Source organism: Candoia aspera, chromosome 5 (genome assembly GCF_035149785.1).
Source record: "Candoia aspera isolate rCanAsp1 chromosome 5, rCanAsp1.hap2, whole genome shotgun sequence".
Classification (NCBI taxonomy): domain Eukaryota; kingdom Metazoa; phylum Chordata; class Lepidosauria; order Squamata; family Boidae; genus Candoia; species Candoia aspera.
The window spans coordinates 77,229,158-77,246,104 of record NC_086157.1 but is presented as its reverse complement, the minus strand read 5'-3'; the positions used below and the strand labels follow the sequence as shown (position 1 = coordinate 77,246,104).

The following is a 16,947-nucleotide window of genomic DNA, read 5'->3' as shown; positions in this document are numbered from 1 at the left end:
TGCCCAGTCTTGCTGATTCATTGAGACAGCCAAGTTCTGTCTTGCTGTGTTACCACAATCTCCTGCTACTCTTGATCTGGCAGCCTTGCCCTGTGTTCCTCCATTGCCTGGGTGGACTTGATCGAATTGCCTATTAATAAGAACTCTTTTATGTTGTAAATAGTTGGTTGTTAATAAAGATTTCCCTTTTATAATCCTGTCTGGCCATCTCATAGTCTGAACAGGACACAGTAGTATATACAGTACCAATAGTAAACTTGGTATAACCCTACCTCCCTTTAGAATGTTTGTTTAGCTGCTGAATTCATGTAGAGAAATATGTTGTATAAATGTGAAAGCCCTTGAATCTCTGAAAGCAAAGTTTTGTATAGGAAGGCATGTGGGAAGGTCTTCCTCTCCCTCTCACTCAATGGCTCACATTAATGCACCATTCTGAATTAGTTTAGATCTACTCAACTGACATCTTGGCTATATTGTATTTAATCCTATCTGTCTTTAAAATAATATTAGAACAGATTAGATTAGAACCGAGAACATTATCATGCCTTTGTGTCAGTGTGCTCAAAATAAAAGAACTAGTTCAAAAGCAATTATATTCACTGAAAAGAAATCCAACAGAATCTCCTTTGATACTACCCAACTTTGAACATTGCTTTGGGTAGTAAATGTGTAACTTGACCTATTTCCTAGTGCTTTCATTTGTAACTAATTGAGTTCACTAATCAGAAATTTTGGGCTAGATGCATTTTTTGTAAATAACTCATATACTATACATAAGTATGTATATTTCTATTTTTTGTTTTTGTAACTAGGCTCTTTTGGTCATATACTTATTCAAATATTTAATATTAAAAGATTATAAGATAGTAAAAGCTTACAATTTATATATATTGCTGTCAGTCTAACAAATTAGTTTTGAATTTCAGGTGAATTTGGAGAAGTGTGCAGCGGTCGCCTAAAAACACCTGGGAAAAGAGAGATTCCTGTAGCCATAAAAACTTTGAAAGGGGGACATGTGGAAAGACAGAGACGGGATTTCCTACGAGAAGCTAGTATCATGGGACAGTTTGATCATCCAAATATTATTCGCCTTGAAGGAGTTGTCACAAAGAGTAAGTTGCTTAGGACATATTATGTGTTACTTCCTTCCTCTGCTTTATCTACCCCAGTCTATCACCTAAAGTTGCTGATCTCTACATACAGGTAAGCAGCATTGCTGGGAACAGTGTATCTGTGTGCATTCTTTAATGTAGGCCTAATTATGGCATTGAAACCATGTGTTCAATGTTAAACATTTATGTGCAAACATGTACTTTCATATCTATCCACAGTTCTTTCACTTGTTGAAATGGTTCATTTATTCAAAATTTGTATTATGGATAAAGTGAATAACCAGTGTATGTTTATAGTATCTAACATTAAATAGCTATATTGAAATCAACATAATTCATGCAACATCTACCCTTTTAATATTTTCAGCATGTGGTAAAAAGTTATTAGAACGTTACTGGAGATATAATATTTGGGAGTAAAATATATCATATTTGTATTTGGAAAAGTGTTTTGAATACAAAACAAAATGAAACGAAGTTTTGACTAAGCCACATTTCCCCAGGTTTATTCTGGAGTGGGGATAACCTGTCTATCACACCTATTAGATCTTTTTATCTCCCCTACTTTCTCCTGGACCCTTAGATTGCTGAACATACCTCTGGCAAGAAATTTGTTCCAACCGCTAATTTTTGAAAGTAGATTTAAGACCTTATGAAGTTAGGCTGCACAATCAACTAGATTTTTATGCATGATTCAAATTAATCTGTGAATTAATTCAGAAATTAAAAATTACCTATCTGCCATTTCAATATCCTCAGAGGAATAAAAATATTACATGGTCAAAGAAATGGGAAATTTTTGCAACTACTTTTCTTGCTTCTTTCCCAATATTGTTCAGAAAAAAGCAAAGAGCTGTTTACTCCATATGTTAAATGTGATTTATCTGAAAAAAGCAAACTACTTATTTCATTTATTTTTAAGCTCTATATTAAGACTACCTATCAACACCTCATCAGGTCTGATGACTTGTAATGCTTCCTTATGTTAGTTACTATTTTAAAATTGGTTTGCACATTCTGAAAATCCATGTGCTGACAACATGAGAAACGTCCTGACATTACTGTGATATGATTAAGTCTTTTTCTAACTTTTGATTTTATTTCTTGATTATATAAAAGTCAAAACAAGACTGCCACAAAAACAAAGCAGAACCAAACTTAATGAGATATAATCTCTAATAAGATTAGTAATAACAAATTACTAAGCATTTCTGCACTAGAAATTTAAAGCATCACCGAGCCATTGGGGTAGCAATATATCTTCAATGAAGCAGGATACATATTGCTACAGCAATGGCTGGGTTATGCTGTAAATCCTTAGTGTGCAAATGCTCCATAACTAACTGTCCTAAATTACAATCTCATACTGCTCATAAAGGCTACTGGCATTGAGTTTATTTTTTTAAAATTTTCTTTTACAGCTTATAAGGTGATAAAATGATAATAAAGTAGCATTATTCAAAGGAATGCTGTCAATTGATCATTTTAAAAGAATAAATAATCTTGGTAGTAATTCTTTTGACAATAAATCATTCTAATGTGTGACTAAGGCACTTCAGGTGATGCCTATAGAAGATCTTTTTACACCCCTGAAACACTTACCACACACAGCAAATGTTTCCTTCCAACCAACAATTTTGGATGGCAACATCACAAGGACTGTGAATTATTCCTTGACTTCTGCTTTTAAGTCTTTCCTGCAGTTGCAGGAAACTAGCATGCAATTAGGAAATAGTGTGCATGAATTAAGATTGATGTCTTTTAGTAATTGTATGATTTCAGTACTGGTTTTAGGTAATTATTCAGTTGAGCTCATTCTGAACAAACAGCAAATAACCTTCTTGACTTGCTCTTTGTTCTAACATAAGAGAGCTTTGCGTAAATATTAGGACCTTGTGCTTAAATTCAGTGCAGTGTTTTTAGAATCTCAAGAGGAGAATAGCAAAGAGGTCTTGGAAAAATATCTGTTTACACATTTACATATTATAAATAGAAAGCAGCTATCGGTATGAATAAGGCTGAGCCTAAGGCAGAATCAGTACAGATTCTAGAAATTTAAAGTTCCCCTCAGGCTGCTTTTCCCCAGCTTCTACTTCTGTCTCAGGAGAGTCATATCCTCTCTGAGGACTGTCTCTGGAGCAAACGTTTTGTTGGTTTTTCATTTAAAAAAATCTTACAGCCTTGTGTCTAGTCTTCCAAACAAGCTTGAAGATCCATAACATCAATAAAATTTCCATCTAATCCATTTCAATCACTTCCATGCATGGGTGGAAGGTACTAAAAATAGTCAGCTTATTGTTGTTTCTTGACATTTACCTGTGGTTAAAAGAAATATTTTTGAAATTATACAGGTCATAATAACATGTTTGGAATTAAGATTCATCATCCAACTCTAACTCAGTTTTGTAGTTCTATAGGCTTCTAAGAATCTAATTTCCATGTAACTATATTTAGGGTTGCCTTGTAACACGATTAGAGCTAAACTCATTTGTTTTTCAGAGGTGTACCTGAAGTAGGGAGCATTTTATTGGTGAACACCATTTGCATACTGTTCAGTATTATGCCATTCTTTGCACAGTTTCCATTATAAACCTGAAAGGGCTGGAAGCTTTAGCCAGTAGATTAGTTAACTAGAACATTTATTCATTGTTTGGTGATAAATTATTTTTAGTTGTCAGGATTAATTTAAAAAGCAGATTTACAGTACTTCTGATTTTCATGTTTAAATAGTATACAGATACAGCACTCCCCAATAGCAATATGTTAACATTAAAATACAAAGTTTTACAGAAGAAAGGGAAAATGAGAGTTTCATAAGCAGATTTTGCATGTTTATTACTGAATAACAATTTTCCAAGCAAATTATATTTTTACCCATTTCTTTTTCTATTCTTTTCTGATACTCACTGAATATCAAAAAACAAAACTACAAATACAGATTTTAAACTAAACAATTTAAATTTAAAAATGACCTAAACATAATTAATTTCTTAATCTTTCTAAAAGAAAAAAGAAATGTTTCAAACCACATTACAACATATACTTATTCTCTTGCCAATATTTTGTATTAGTGAATATTTTTCCAACTTGACTTTATCTAATAAACTACTGAATTTAATGAGAACAACTTTTAATACGGCTTATGTTTTATTTTGTGGTTATATGTGTGTATGTATTTCATGCTATTTTGTTATAGTATTAATAGGGAAATTAAAAAATATAAATTGCATGGCCTTTCTAGAATTATAGCTTTCATTTATTTTAAGAATTATATTCTGTGATGTATCTCAAAAAGAAGCAGAGTTTTAAGTATTAAATGAACATTTATTTAAATTGAATAGATTAATTAAAGGGATTAACGCTAATCAATTAAATCTCTTTAAAGGGGCAGTGCCTGCCATACTGTATATGCATGAAGGTTGATTTAAGAACCACTTGAAATATAAAGTAGTTCAAATTGGCTTTATGGAAATCCTATAGACTGAGGAAATTCTGAGTTGGGATATAGCTATGGGAAAATTATCAGATAGAATCTGACTCTGGACCCTGAGACATACACCATTATAAATGGTTAATGAATCACTATCTGACAGTGAAAAACAGAGCTAATCTAGAATGTGTAGGCATATGCTTTCCCCTCTGTTGGCCATTAGTTATTAAGTTGTAGCAATTGCTTGTATATAATGCTTCAGTTAGTAAGAAAAGTGATCCATCACAATGTTTTTATCTATTGGCCTTTAAAAACAAAGACCAAATTAATTGATTGCAATGGATTTTAGAATTCTGCCCAGTCATTAATTACTGATCAATAAGCAAAAAGTATTTTGGTATGGTAGTGAAATTACTTTGTTTTGGGTTTTTTTGAAAAATAATATTAAGAAAGGACACACTCAGGTCATGGTACAGTGTGCTGAAATAACATTTTACTGCTACTCTGAATGGGGAGAAGGTATTATGTCCTTTACTATAATGATTTAGGCTGATCATTTTGTCCAATTTACATAACAGTTTTGCCAAGGAAGGGGCTGTGGTGGTTGAGGAGAAAAGAACTGAAAGAATGACCCACCTCACTTCCATTACCATAAGCATTCCTAAGTGAAACACCATACACAGATTTTGAGTATGCAGAGCCTACTTCAACCATTCTGTCTCATTGGAGATTTCAAACACAATTCTTTTCATCTAGCTTTTCTGTAATGGTGAAGCAGTAGATTCGGACCTACTTCCATTTATCTGTAGAATAAATGCTTCCTGGAATTCAGCTTTAAATTTAAACTTACGTGGACTGCATTTAGTGATCACTTTGATTATGGCTTTGCACAAAATGTGTCTGCAATTCATACAGCTATTCAACAGGGCCATGCAGAGTACCCATAATTCATTGACAGTCAGAGGCAAAGTGAGACACTTCACCTCTGCTCATAGCTTCAGACAACATTTGAAATACTTAGAAGAGGCTCCTCCAGCTATTCAAAGTGCTAGTTAAAGCTGCAGAAGAAACCTTAAAATGAGATAAAATAAGTGGGTCAGCCTTCTTCATAAAGAAGCTTTTAAAGGGGTGTTTTACACAAACCTTCATAGGTAAAACTCCCCTTTGAAACCTATTATTAAGTAAAAAAAAAAAACCCCAAGATTTCATTGACAATGGTGTTCATTTAGAAGCAATATTAATTTTCTGGATTTTAGTTTTAAAAAATAATTGATATTATTTAAAAGATATTCATAAACTTTCTGAGAATAGAAAATATATTTGTTTCAGGTTAGACTATTTTACTACTTGCTTTTATCTCATTATTCCAAAGGAATTTTATGTGCCAGTTTTGGATTTCATAATGATCTTCTTTATCCTAATTCAAAATTCTCTGGAACTGCAAGCTTTCCAAAATTAATCTGCAAAGTGTATATCTTGATCACATGTTAGAATGTTAGCATATGAACTCCCAGTAGTCAGGCATTTCCTAATTATATAAAATGCTGACGTTCTGTGAGAACTGGAAGATCATAATGCAGTACAATTGACAATTTTATGCAGAATGAAGTTAAATTAACATTTATTTTTAGAGCAATAGCTTATTTTAAAAAAATGTTTTAATCTACTAAAATGCTATTCACTATGGTAACAAAATAAGTATTATGGAATATCAAGATTTAGATATGTTGATCAAGGCAATTTAAAGAAATCAAGAGGAACATTTTAGCATCCTGTGTACACTTATAACACTGGAAAAAATATTTTGAAGTTAGAGATAAGTAAGGTTTATTTCCTTCAGCTGAATGTTATACTATATTTATTTGCAAGAAATATTCCTGAAACTCTTTTGGTCAGCCATCTATAATATGTGAAATTTTCATTGTTTTGATCATAAATCCATTTTATTCCATTGGTCTTTATAAGGAAAGTCAAAAGATCAGGGTATCTTGATGGATGTAGGCACTGTTGGCTCAATGGTATATGGCACCCCTAGGCCACATTGACTGATGGCACAACCTGCTGCCGATGAGAAGATTTGTATTTCTAGAATGATTCAGAAGGAAGGGCAGCACTGGCAGACACCAGGTTTTGGTGTCCTAGGCCAGTGCCTACTCAGCCTTAGCCTAAAGCTGGCCCTGGATGCAGGATATTATTGTAGCTTGTATACATGTTTTGGATTTATTACAAGAGTAATAGAAAATTACCATGATAAACTATTTTAATTTAATAAATTTATTAAACTTGTACACTGCCCTATTCTCAATGACTCTGGGAAGCTCACAACAATCTAACAAAGAAATTACAATAACATTAGTAAAACATAAAAAAATAAAGATGAAAGATGGCAAGGATGATGAAATGAGGGGTTTCACTCTTCCTTGCTGAAGGCCTGGGTGAACAGCATAGTAAAAGAGTATTTAGAGATTCTATCAGTCATAGTTATTTTGTGCAAATTTGAATACATCCCTGTCACTGCTCTTACAATATTTCTGTCAAATTCTATGGGGAGTTAGTCTCTATGTGCTTAAAATGCTTATAGACTTTTTCAACTAATTTAATGCCAGTGTTTCCTTAGCATAGAGCAAAGATTTGCCCTTATTATCATTGCCAAGCAAAAGATAAGAAATGAATGTTATATTAAAGGTCTTTCAAATGACAGTCTTGACCTTTTTTGAGAGTCTATTGAATTCAAATATGTGCATTAGAATTATAGTACAGCAGCAAGCAATCTTGTTTCCTATCTCTTCAGCTGAGTTTATTTAGGTGGTAAACTCCTGATTCTTTCTGTCTGCCTATCCTAAAGCTTTAATGTTCAAAATTCCATGCATATTAAGCACACATCAATCAATGAACAATAAGGTGACAAAATATATAATAGAAGGGGCTGTTGTTTTCTTACTGGTTTAAGGTAACAAACATTGACTCTTTCAAAGCATAGATTTAGCTGAGTATAATATGTATATTTTTATGATACGTATTTTCAATTATTTCTAAAACTTATCGAGTATCGATGGATTGTCATATACAGATCTGAATCTGAATTATGGGTTTAGGTTCCAGAGCTATTACCTTCTTCTTTCCAGTGGCACTTTTTTATACTCTTCCTCTTTGAAATGTATTTCCTGCTCCTTCTCCTCATTCAGTCATGGTAGAACTTGTTGGACCAACCATGTTGCAAGACTGCACATGACTTTCTCACAACACTGGCCTTCTTCAAAGTTATTTCCTTGGCTGGTGATGGTGGAAGTCACCTCATTTATGCCACATGGGCTTCTCTACTCCGTGCAGGGACAATACCAGCTATAATCATCAGTGTAGTGGTCAGAAGCTTCAAATGAAGGAGGACTACTTTGCAGTCACCAGAGAGAGCCTCAGTTGATCTATGGGAAGCAGTAGCATCCAATGGCACAATTGAGAGGTTTCTCCATGATGATTGTGAAAGAGCTATGTAGGGTGGAGAAGCCAGCATAAGACACATGACCTGAGTAGGCCAATTCCTTCCATCACCTGTCAAGTGAGTTGTTCCAAAGAAAGTAGTTAAAGGGCTTTTTAAAAGAAAAAATAATGAAACTGGATAAAAACTTAAATGCTTCTTCCTTGCTTTATCTGCCTCATTTTTAATCTCTCTTTCTTTCTCTCTTTCTCTCTCTCTACTCTACACTGTGAAGTAGAAGAATTTGGATCATGATTATTTGTTTATTTATGAAATGTCTAAGTCATCCAATTCCAAATTACTATCGATGAACAAATATAAAATCAACAATAAAATCCAATATAGCATCTCTCTGGAGGGAACAGCAACCAAACTCTCTACCCTACCAGCAGAAACAAAAACAGGCAGAAAGCCCACACAATCATATTAATCCAAGACTTGGGGGAAGAGCCATGTCTTCAGTGTTATTTTAAAAGCCAGTAAGGTAGCGATCATACAAAGCTCCAAGGGGATGCTGTTCCAGAGAGAAAGTGCAACAACAGCAAAGGCCTCCTTATCCTACTAGATAACATTGCTTAATTAACAGGACCTGAAGTGATCCAACTCTGTCAAATCTTACAGAACAGGCAGAAATCAAAGGAGTAAGACAGTCCTTAAAATAACTATGCCCTATGCCATATAGGGCTTAAAAGGTGAAAACCAGCACTTTGAATTGCACTCAGAAGCCAACCAGTAACTAATGCAGTTCCCAAAGCATGGATATTACATAGTCATGGCGTGCCTATCCATCACTGCTCATGCTGCTGCACTCTGTACCAGCTATAGCATCCAACTAGCCTCCAAGGACAGTCCTATGTAGACCACATTGCAATAATCCATTCATGAGGGGAGCAAGCCATTAATGACCATAAGATAGGCTTCTATATCCAGGAAAGGGTGCAACCAATATACACAAGAAGAACCTGGGCAAATGTCTTTATGGACCCAGCTGCCACTTACTCAGCAGGAACTGAGAGTCCAGATAGACCCCCAAACTGCATACCAGTTATAATGAAAAGGGATTAACCTAAGGCAGATATTTCCCTATTTTACCAATCTCAGCAACCAACAGCAACTCTGTAATAAGAGTAATTTGCATCAGATTATTGAAGGAAAGATCAGAAATCCTTCTATGTTTTAACTAAGTCCTTCCTACAGTTTCTTCCACTGCCCAACCAAAAATCAACTGGGAGAAGCATTTCTCTAGCATTATGTCTTCATCATTCCTCTGTATATTTTAAACTTATTAAATACAGAGCACTAATCAATAGTGAAATGCAATACTTTAGAATCAAATTTGAGATCTGCTCTAATCACTCGAATAATATTTTTTAAATATAGTTCTTGAGGAATATTTTTGCCTGTGCTGTTCCTTTGTGGCCATATCAATAGTGTCTGGATAAGCAATGTGAAAAGCAGTTGTGCAATCCTGTAAAAGTCTGCTCAGAATTTAATCCCCATTCAGTTTTACAGCAGGTAAAGGCAAGTGTGCAAGTAGATAGGGGTAGAAATCAATTGGCTTATGTTTATTTTTGACCCAGAACCTAGTGCAATTTTTAGTGAGATAATTTCTCTCTCTCTCTCTCTCTCCCTCTCTGTTTCAGATAGTAAATAACCTAATAAATAAGTATAATTTCATATAATAACTAAGTATGTTCTGGGTGGCTTAATACTTATTTTCTGTACCCTCATAAAACTCTTTAAAAATGGAAAAATCCACTGTGATGTCATGACATCACTGCCACATCAACCCCTTTATTGCTGAAGGCTAAACAAATATAATATAAGAATATAACAAAAAATGGATATGATCATAAACAAAGATGGCAAGGACCTAACAGAAGAAGAAGAGATCAAGAAAAGGTGGCAAGAATATACGGAAGACCTGTACAGGAAGGATAACAATATCAGGGATAGCTTTGACGGTGTGGTCAGTGAGCTAGAGCCAGACATCCTGAAGAGTGAGGTTGAATGGGTCTTAAGAAGCATTGCTAATAACAAGGCAGCAGGAGACGACGGCATCCCAGCTGAACTGTTCAAAATCTTGCAAAATGATAATGTCAAGGTAATGCATGCTATATGCCAGCAAATTTGGAAAACACAAGAATGGCCATCAGATTGGAAAAAATCAACTTACATCTCCATACCAAAAAAGGGAAACACTAAAGAATGTTCAAACTATCGAACAGTGGCACTTATTTCACATGCCAGTAAGGTAATGCTCAAGATCCTGCAAGGTAGACTTCAGCAATTCATGGAGCGAGAATTGCCAGATGCACAAGCTGGGTTTAGAAAAGGCAGAGGAACTAGGGACCAAATTGCCAATATCCGCTGGATAATGGAAAAAGCCAGGGAGTTTCAGAAAAAACATCTATTTCTGTTTTATCGACTTTTCTAAAGCCTTTGACTGTATGGACCATAAAAAATTGTGGCAAGTTCTTAGCGGTATGGGGATACGAAGTCATCTTGTCTGCCTCCTGAGGTATCTGTATAACGACCAAGTAGCAACAGTAAGAACAGACCACGGAACAACGGACTGGTTTAAGATTGAGAAAGGAGTACGGCAGGGCTGTATGCTCTCACCCTACCTATTCAACTTGTACACAGAACACATCATGCGACATGCTGGGCTTGAGGAATCCAAGGCTGGAGTTAAAATAGCTGGAAGAAAGATTAACAATCTCAGATATGCAGATGATACAACTTTGATGGCTGAAAGTGAAGAGGAACTGAGGAGCCTTATGATGAAGGTGAAAGAAGAAAGTGCAAAAGCTGGCTTGAAGCTAAACTTCAAAAAAACCAAGATTGTGGCAACCAGCTTGATTGATAACTGGCAAATAGAGGGAGAAAATGTAGAAGCAGTGAAAGACTTTGTATTCCTAGGTGCAAAGATTACTGCAGATGCTGACTGCAGTCAGGAAATCAGAAGACGCTTAATCCTTGGGAGAAGAGCAATGACAAATCCCGATAAAATAGTTAAGAGCAGAGACATCACACTGACAACAAAGGTCCGCATAGTTAAAGCAATGGTATTACCATAGTAACATATGGTTGCGAGAGCTGGACCATAAGGAAGGCTGAGAGAAGGAAGATCGATGCTTTTGAACTGTGGTGTTGGAGGAAAATTCTGAGAGTGCCTTGGACTGCAAGAAGATCAAACCAGTCCATCCTCCAGGAAATAAAGCCAGACTGCTCACTTGAGGGAATGATATTAAAGGCAAAACTGAAATACTTTGGCCACATAATGAGAAGACAGGACACCCTGGAGAAGATGCTGATGCTAGGGAGAGTGGAGGGCAAAAGGAAGAGGGGCTGACCAAGGGCAAGATGGATGGATGATATTCCAGAGGTGACGGACTCATCCCTGGGGGAGTTGGGGGTGTTGACGACCGACAGGAAGCTCTGGCGTGGGCTTGTCCATGAAGTCATGAAGAGTCGGAAGCGACTGAATGAATAAACAACAACATGTTCTGGGTGGCTTAATACTTATTTTCTGTACCCTCATAAAACTCTTTTTAAAAATGGAAAAATCCACTGTGATGTCATGACATCACTGCCGCATCAACCCCTTTATTTCTGAAGGCTAAACAAATATAAGACTGTGCAAAGCATTAAAAAAGGACTGGGGTGAGTGAAGAAAAATTCCTCAAAGCATGAAAGTGAATGCATCTTCTGAAAAAGTCAGGGAGTTCGTTTTGAAGGCTTGACCCAGCTATCTACATGTAAGATTGTATGTATAGCTGTTTGGTTCACCTGGTGGGTCCTATAAGAAGTGTTCATTCTGCACATGTGCATGCAAGGGCAACTGTGGACAACCTTTCTAGAAGACATGCCAACATTCCAGAAGGTGTGGCTGCTTTAATGTTTTGAGGAAGGTACTTCACTTGTAGAGAGCCAATTTGGTATAATGGTTAAGGCATCAGGCTAGAAACTGGGAGACTGAATTCTAGTCCTACCTTAGGCACAAAGCCTAGCTGGATGACCTTGAGCCAGTCACTCACTCTCAGCCCTAGGAAGGAGGCAATGGCAAACCACTTCTGAAAAACCTTGCCAAGAAAACTTCAGGGACTTGTCCAGGCAGTCTCCAAGAATCGGACATGATTGAACGGACTAAAAAAAAAGATACTTGGTATTACTCTTTGAAATGTTGCCAGGAGTCAAAAACTGACTTAAAGGTGCACACGCTTCACTTGTACCAATGCCCTTTGCAAAGCAGTCCTTAGGTGGCAGGTAATTTCAGGAATGAAGTAGAAGAAAAAGTGTGTCCTCCTCGGTAGAATCCACAATAGGAGAAGGAACCAAGCACAACCTCATTTATATTAGCATTTTGCTAGTTGTACTAAGACATTTGAACTTCTCCTGAAGGAAAGAGTCAGAATCAGAAAGAGATTGTGCTCCAACTGTGTCATGACTGTATACTGGAGGTGAGGTGATGACGTGCACTCTCTGGGCCCCTTCCTGATTTCTGGGTGAGATCTAAAGAAATTATGCAATGTTTATGATAAACACTGTAACCATGTTTGGCTTATGTGTAACAATATATGTAGTTTTGCATTGCTGTGTGGATTGCCAAAATTTCCATATTTTTTCACATATACAGATTCAACACTCAAAGACTATACAATTGCATCAGAATTATTTTTTTTACCTAACATTAATAACTTTTTAATTTATTGGTGGTTACAAATGCTTCTTCTTTAGCATTTGCATAAGCCAGGAACTTTACCTGGCTACAACAGTAGCATGCCATAATGTAGTGTGAACTTTAGTTTATTGTTCAACATGCTTTGTTTGTGCAGGTGTCAGCACAGTTAAGCACTCATTTGCTCAGGCTGCAGATCTGAGCTTCTGCCCTTTACTGTTTGTAACAAATGTAATTGTAATTGGTTTGGTTTTGTTGTCAACATTCTGCCAATTCTGCTGGATTGTATTAAATTTTGTTTTAACTAGAACAGCAGAAACTAACATAAAAATAAACCTGTTAAACTAAATTGATGGAACCAAATTACACTTTTTTATATTTTAATGTTAAAATGTCATAACATTAAATGTATAATTACATTTAATGTAATTATTTAATTTTAACATATAATTTAAAGCATGCAATTTTAAGCATATTTTAAGCATTTTTAATATTCTTTATATTTTTAAGCATATTACCAATGTTTATACAAAACCAGGAAAACTTCATTATATAATCAACAACTGGAGGGTAGTAACGATTGTTGGAAGTTGCAGAGTCCTGAAGATCTTTTAAACAACCGTAGATATTGTAATGCAGAAATAGAATTTCTGCTCGCTCTTCTTCTGTTCGTTGTGCATAAAAGCAAATTAGGACATTCCACCTTTGATTAAACAACAGTTTTAATTTATCAGAATGTTGTACCATTATGTTATGCACACACTATATCTTCCCATCAAAGCAAGGTGCCAAACTACAATCAAACCTTTTGAAGAAAAGACACCTTCAACAGCCTGTTAACATATAGAGGTGGACTGGCCCTTCCTTGCTATGGCCAATGATCTCCATCTTTGAATTTATTTCAAAGCTAAAGCTATTTTTTAATCTCCAGAGTTTCATAGCTCAGTCAACAAAGGTAATGCAGTTGCAACTTGCAGCATGTTTATTGTTGTGCAAAATTGTATTTAAGTTTGTCTTAATTTCTGGAAGCATAGAACTTCATTTGGTACCATCAGATACCATCCGCTTTTTCCTAGATTAGAACTCCAGAATGAAAATATAAAACTGATTGCAAACTGATATCACTACATAGTTTCCTAGTTTGCCATGCAGGGGTCCTGATTTGCAGAATAAGTATAGCCTGGTCCCCATGGGACATTTCTTAACACCTCTACAAAGCGAATAATAATATAGAAGACAGGAGCATCTTGACTGAATAAGCAGCATGAATAAAAGGACAAAATCACCTTATCCAGTGCTAGAGCATACTGTTTAAAAATTATGGAAAATGCTATCTGTAGATTTGCCACTGTCTCTTCTTGATCTCTCTGGATATTCTGTATTCCTGGCATTTAACCCTACAAGAATCTCACATATAATGCATAATAATTCTATGAAGTGCCAGATTGGTTGTCATCAGAAAGGGATTTTCTTCCATATTTGTTGGGAATGTGATAACATCACAACATTTAATATCCTTACTTTCACATAAAATCAAAATAATGCTTAGGATCATCCAACACAGATTAGAGTCCTACATGGAAAAAGAGATGCCAGATGTTCAAGCTGGCTTTAGAAAAGTCTGAGGAACATGAGACATTATTTCTAATGCATGGTGGATAATTGAGAAAGCCAAAGAATACCAAAAAGAAGTCAGTATGTGCTCCATTGATTATAGAAAGGCTTTTGATTGGGTTATCACATTAAGCTGTGGAATGTGCTTAGAAAAATGGGAGTCCCAGGACATCTCATTGTCCTCAGGAGAAACCTGTGCAGGTCAGCCACAGTATGGACAGAACATGGCAGAACAGTCTGGCTCCAGGTTGGCAAAGGAGTGAGACAAGGCTGTATACTCTCCCTTATTTATTCAACCTGTATGCTGAATATATATTAAGGGATGCTGGGTTGGAAGAGGATGAGCTTGGCTTTAAAATTGGAAGAGAAAACCTCAATAACCTGTGCTATGCTGATGACACTATTTTAATAGCTGAAAATGCAAAGGATCTACAAGGACTACTAATAAAAGTCAATGAGCAAAATAAAAAAATGTGGCTAAAATTAAATATAAAGAAGACCAAACTAATGACAACAGGTAGAACAACCAGCCTTAAAATTGATAATTGGCAGATGGCTTCTGCCTGTTAGATCAACCATCAACAGTAAAGGAACAAGCAGTCAAGAAATACTCCTCAGACTAGCACTTGGGAGACCAGCCATGAAGACCTTGGCAAAGATGCTCAGATGCTGTGATGTGTCTATACATATAAAGATCAGAATCATGCAACAATGATATTCCCTGTGACTCTCTATGAAAGTGAAAGCTGGACTTTAAAAAAGCAGGATAGGAAGTGTATTGATGCATTTGAACTTTGGTGTTGGAGAAGACTCCTGAGAATCCTGTGGACAGTCAAGAAATCAATGTGTCATCAAACAAATCAATCAAATACTCACTAGAAGCACAAATGAGCAGGCTCAGATTATCCTACTTTGGACACATTATGCAAAGATCTAGCTCTCTGGAAGAGGCTCAAAAGCTGGAAAAGGTGGAAGGGAAAGAGAAGAGGATGGCCAACAACAAGGTGGATGGACTCAGTTACACAGGCAATGGGTGCACCATTGGAAGACCTGAAAGACCAGATTAGGGCAGATCAAACTATCTATCTGGTTGCTAATAGTCAACACTGATTTGATGGCACATAATTAAGTTAAATTAAATTATAGCAATAACCTAAGAAAAGGTTGAATTCTCACTAAATTTAGGCTTATTAGATATATTTGCTGCGAGGAATAAAAAGTTACAAAACAAAAGTAAAGTCAACACTTGCCCACCAATGAAAATATGTGGATTATTTCAAGAAATCCCCTTTTTGACAACCATAGGTTATTGTTTGAACAGCCTGTATAATGTGTGAATGTGAACACACCAAGAAGAATAGTCTGTATTATAGCTCATTGGGAGGGGTATTGTCTTGACAGTTCATTCCTATTCTTATTTTGTTTTTCCTAAATTACCACTCATCTTTTGTCATTCTGCATTAAATTGAATAATGTTGTAAGTATACAGCTGAACATGAGGATAGGTAGGCTGATAGAAAGATTGGGAACAGTAGCAAGGAAATGCTGGGGAGTTCAGGAAGGAGGACCAGCAGGACCATCAGAGGCAGCTGTGGGAGTTCCTGAGAAGATGCAAGGGTGGGCTATGGGGAAACACCTGTGACAATAGAGGAAAGATACCAGAAAGTTCAAGAAACTACATCTAAACAGGTTGCTTAGTTTAGATAGCATGCCTTTTAAATGGAGCATAGCCCAAAATCTGTTTCTATTCACAAACTTATTGGCTTGCTAATATGATGACTGACATAAAACTATCTAGATCCTACTGTACAGTAATTCATCATGCCAGCTTTTTAATACTGTAGAAAATATAAAGTGTTGGTGTGGTCCTAAACTTCATAATTTCACAAATACTAAAAATGAGATTTCATTTTATAAAAGCAGCCAGGTGCAATTGTTCAGTAATTGTTTTTATTCCAGAATATTATACTTGTAATTTACTCTGAGGAATCCATTGATAAGGTCATTATCAACAATGCAAACCACTGCCAAAAAGCCTTGTTTAAATGAAAGTCATGAATCTTTTTAACAGCACTGTTTGATCCTTACAATTGAATATGCCTGACTCCCTCTTCTTTCATTATGGACTGGCAAAGCTGAGCAAGATTTACCTGCAGAACACTGCAATAACATTATCTGGGCTGCATCATTAGATATACCCAAGATAATATATAAGCAGTTATTGAAGACAGTTCTACCTCCTTAGCATTTCTTGTAGGTGATGCTGAAAAATTGCTTCCAGTGCTTAATAACAGGAGTTAGTAGCTACTCACATAAACTGCAAGGTGATATGAACTGCAGTGGACATACAAGAGATATTTAAGTTCTGACTGCAGAACACATTTGGGACTGATTCACACAAATTTTTTTCTTGTGATCTCATGAACTGAACTTCATTTGCTGAACTGAAGTCAAATACAGTCTTTTGTTCATAAATACCTGAAATATTTAAAGATTTATTCCTCCTCCTCAAATCCTGAGAATACCAATTATATATAGGCCATGTACTGTATATATTAGTCTCACAGGAGTTAACTTTTTTATTCACTAAAACTTTCCTGATTGGATTCAGACAAGATTAGTTAGATGCTTTAAC

At 35.8% G+C, this 16,947-nt stretch overlaps 1 protein-coding gene across 2 annotated transcripts in view; it reads left to right on the top strand.

Annotated features, from left to right (window-relative positions):
- Positions 1-16,947, top strand: part of EPHA6 (EPH receptor A6) — a 406,991-nt gene that overhangs the window by 274,069 nt on the left and 115,975 nt on the right. For both annotated transcript variants that reach the window (XM_063305542.1, XM_063305541.1), the window contains one exon: positions 927-1,112. In XM_063305542.1, coding sequence (XP_063161612.1) covers positions 927-1,112 — 186 coding nt within the window. The remainder of the gene's footprint in view (positions 1-926; positions 1,113-16,947) is intronic.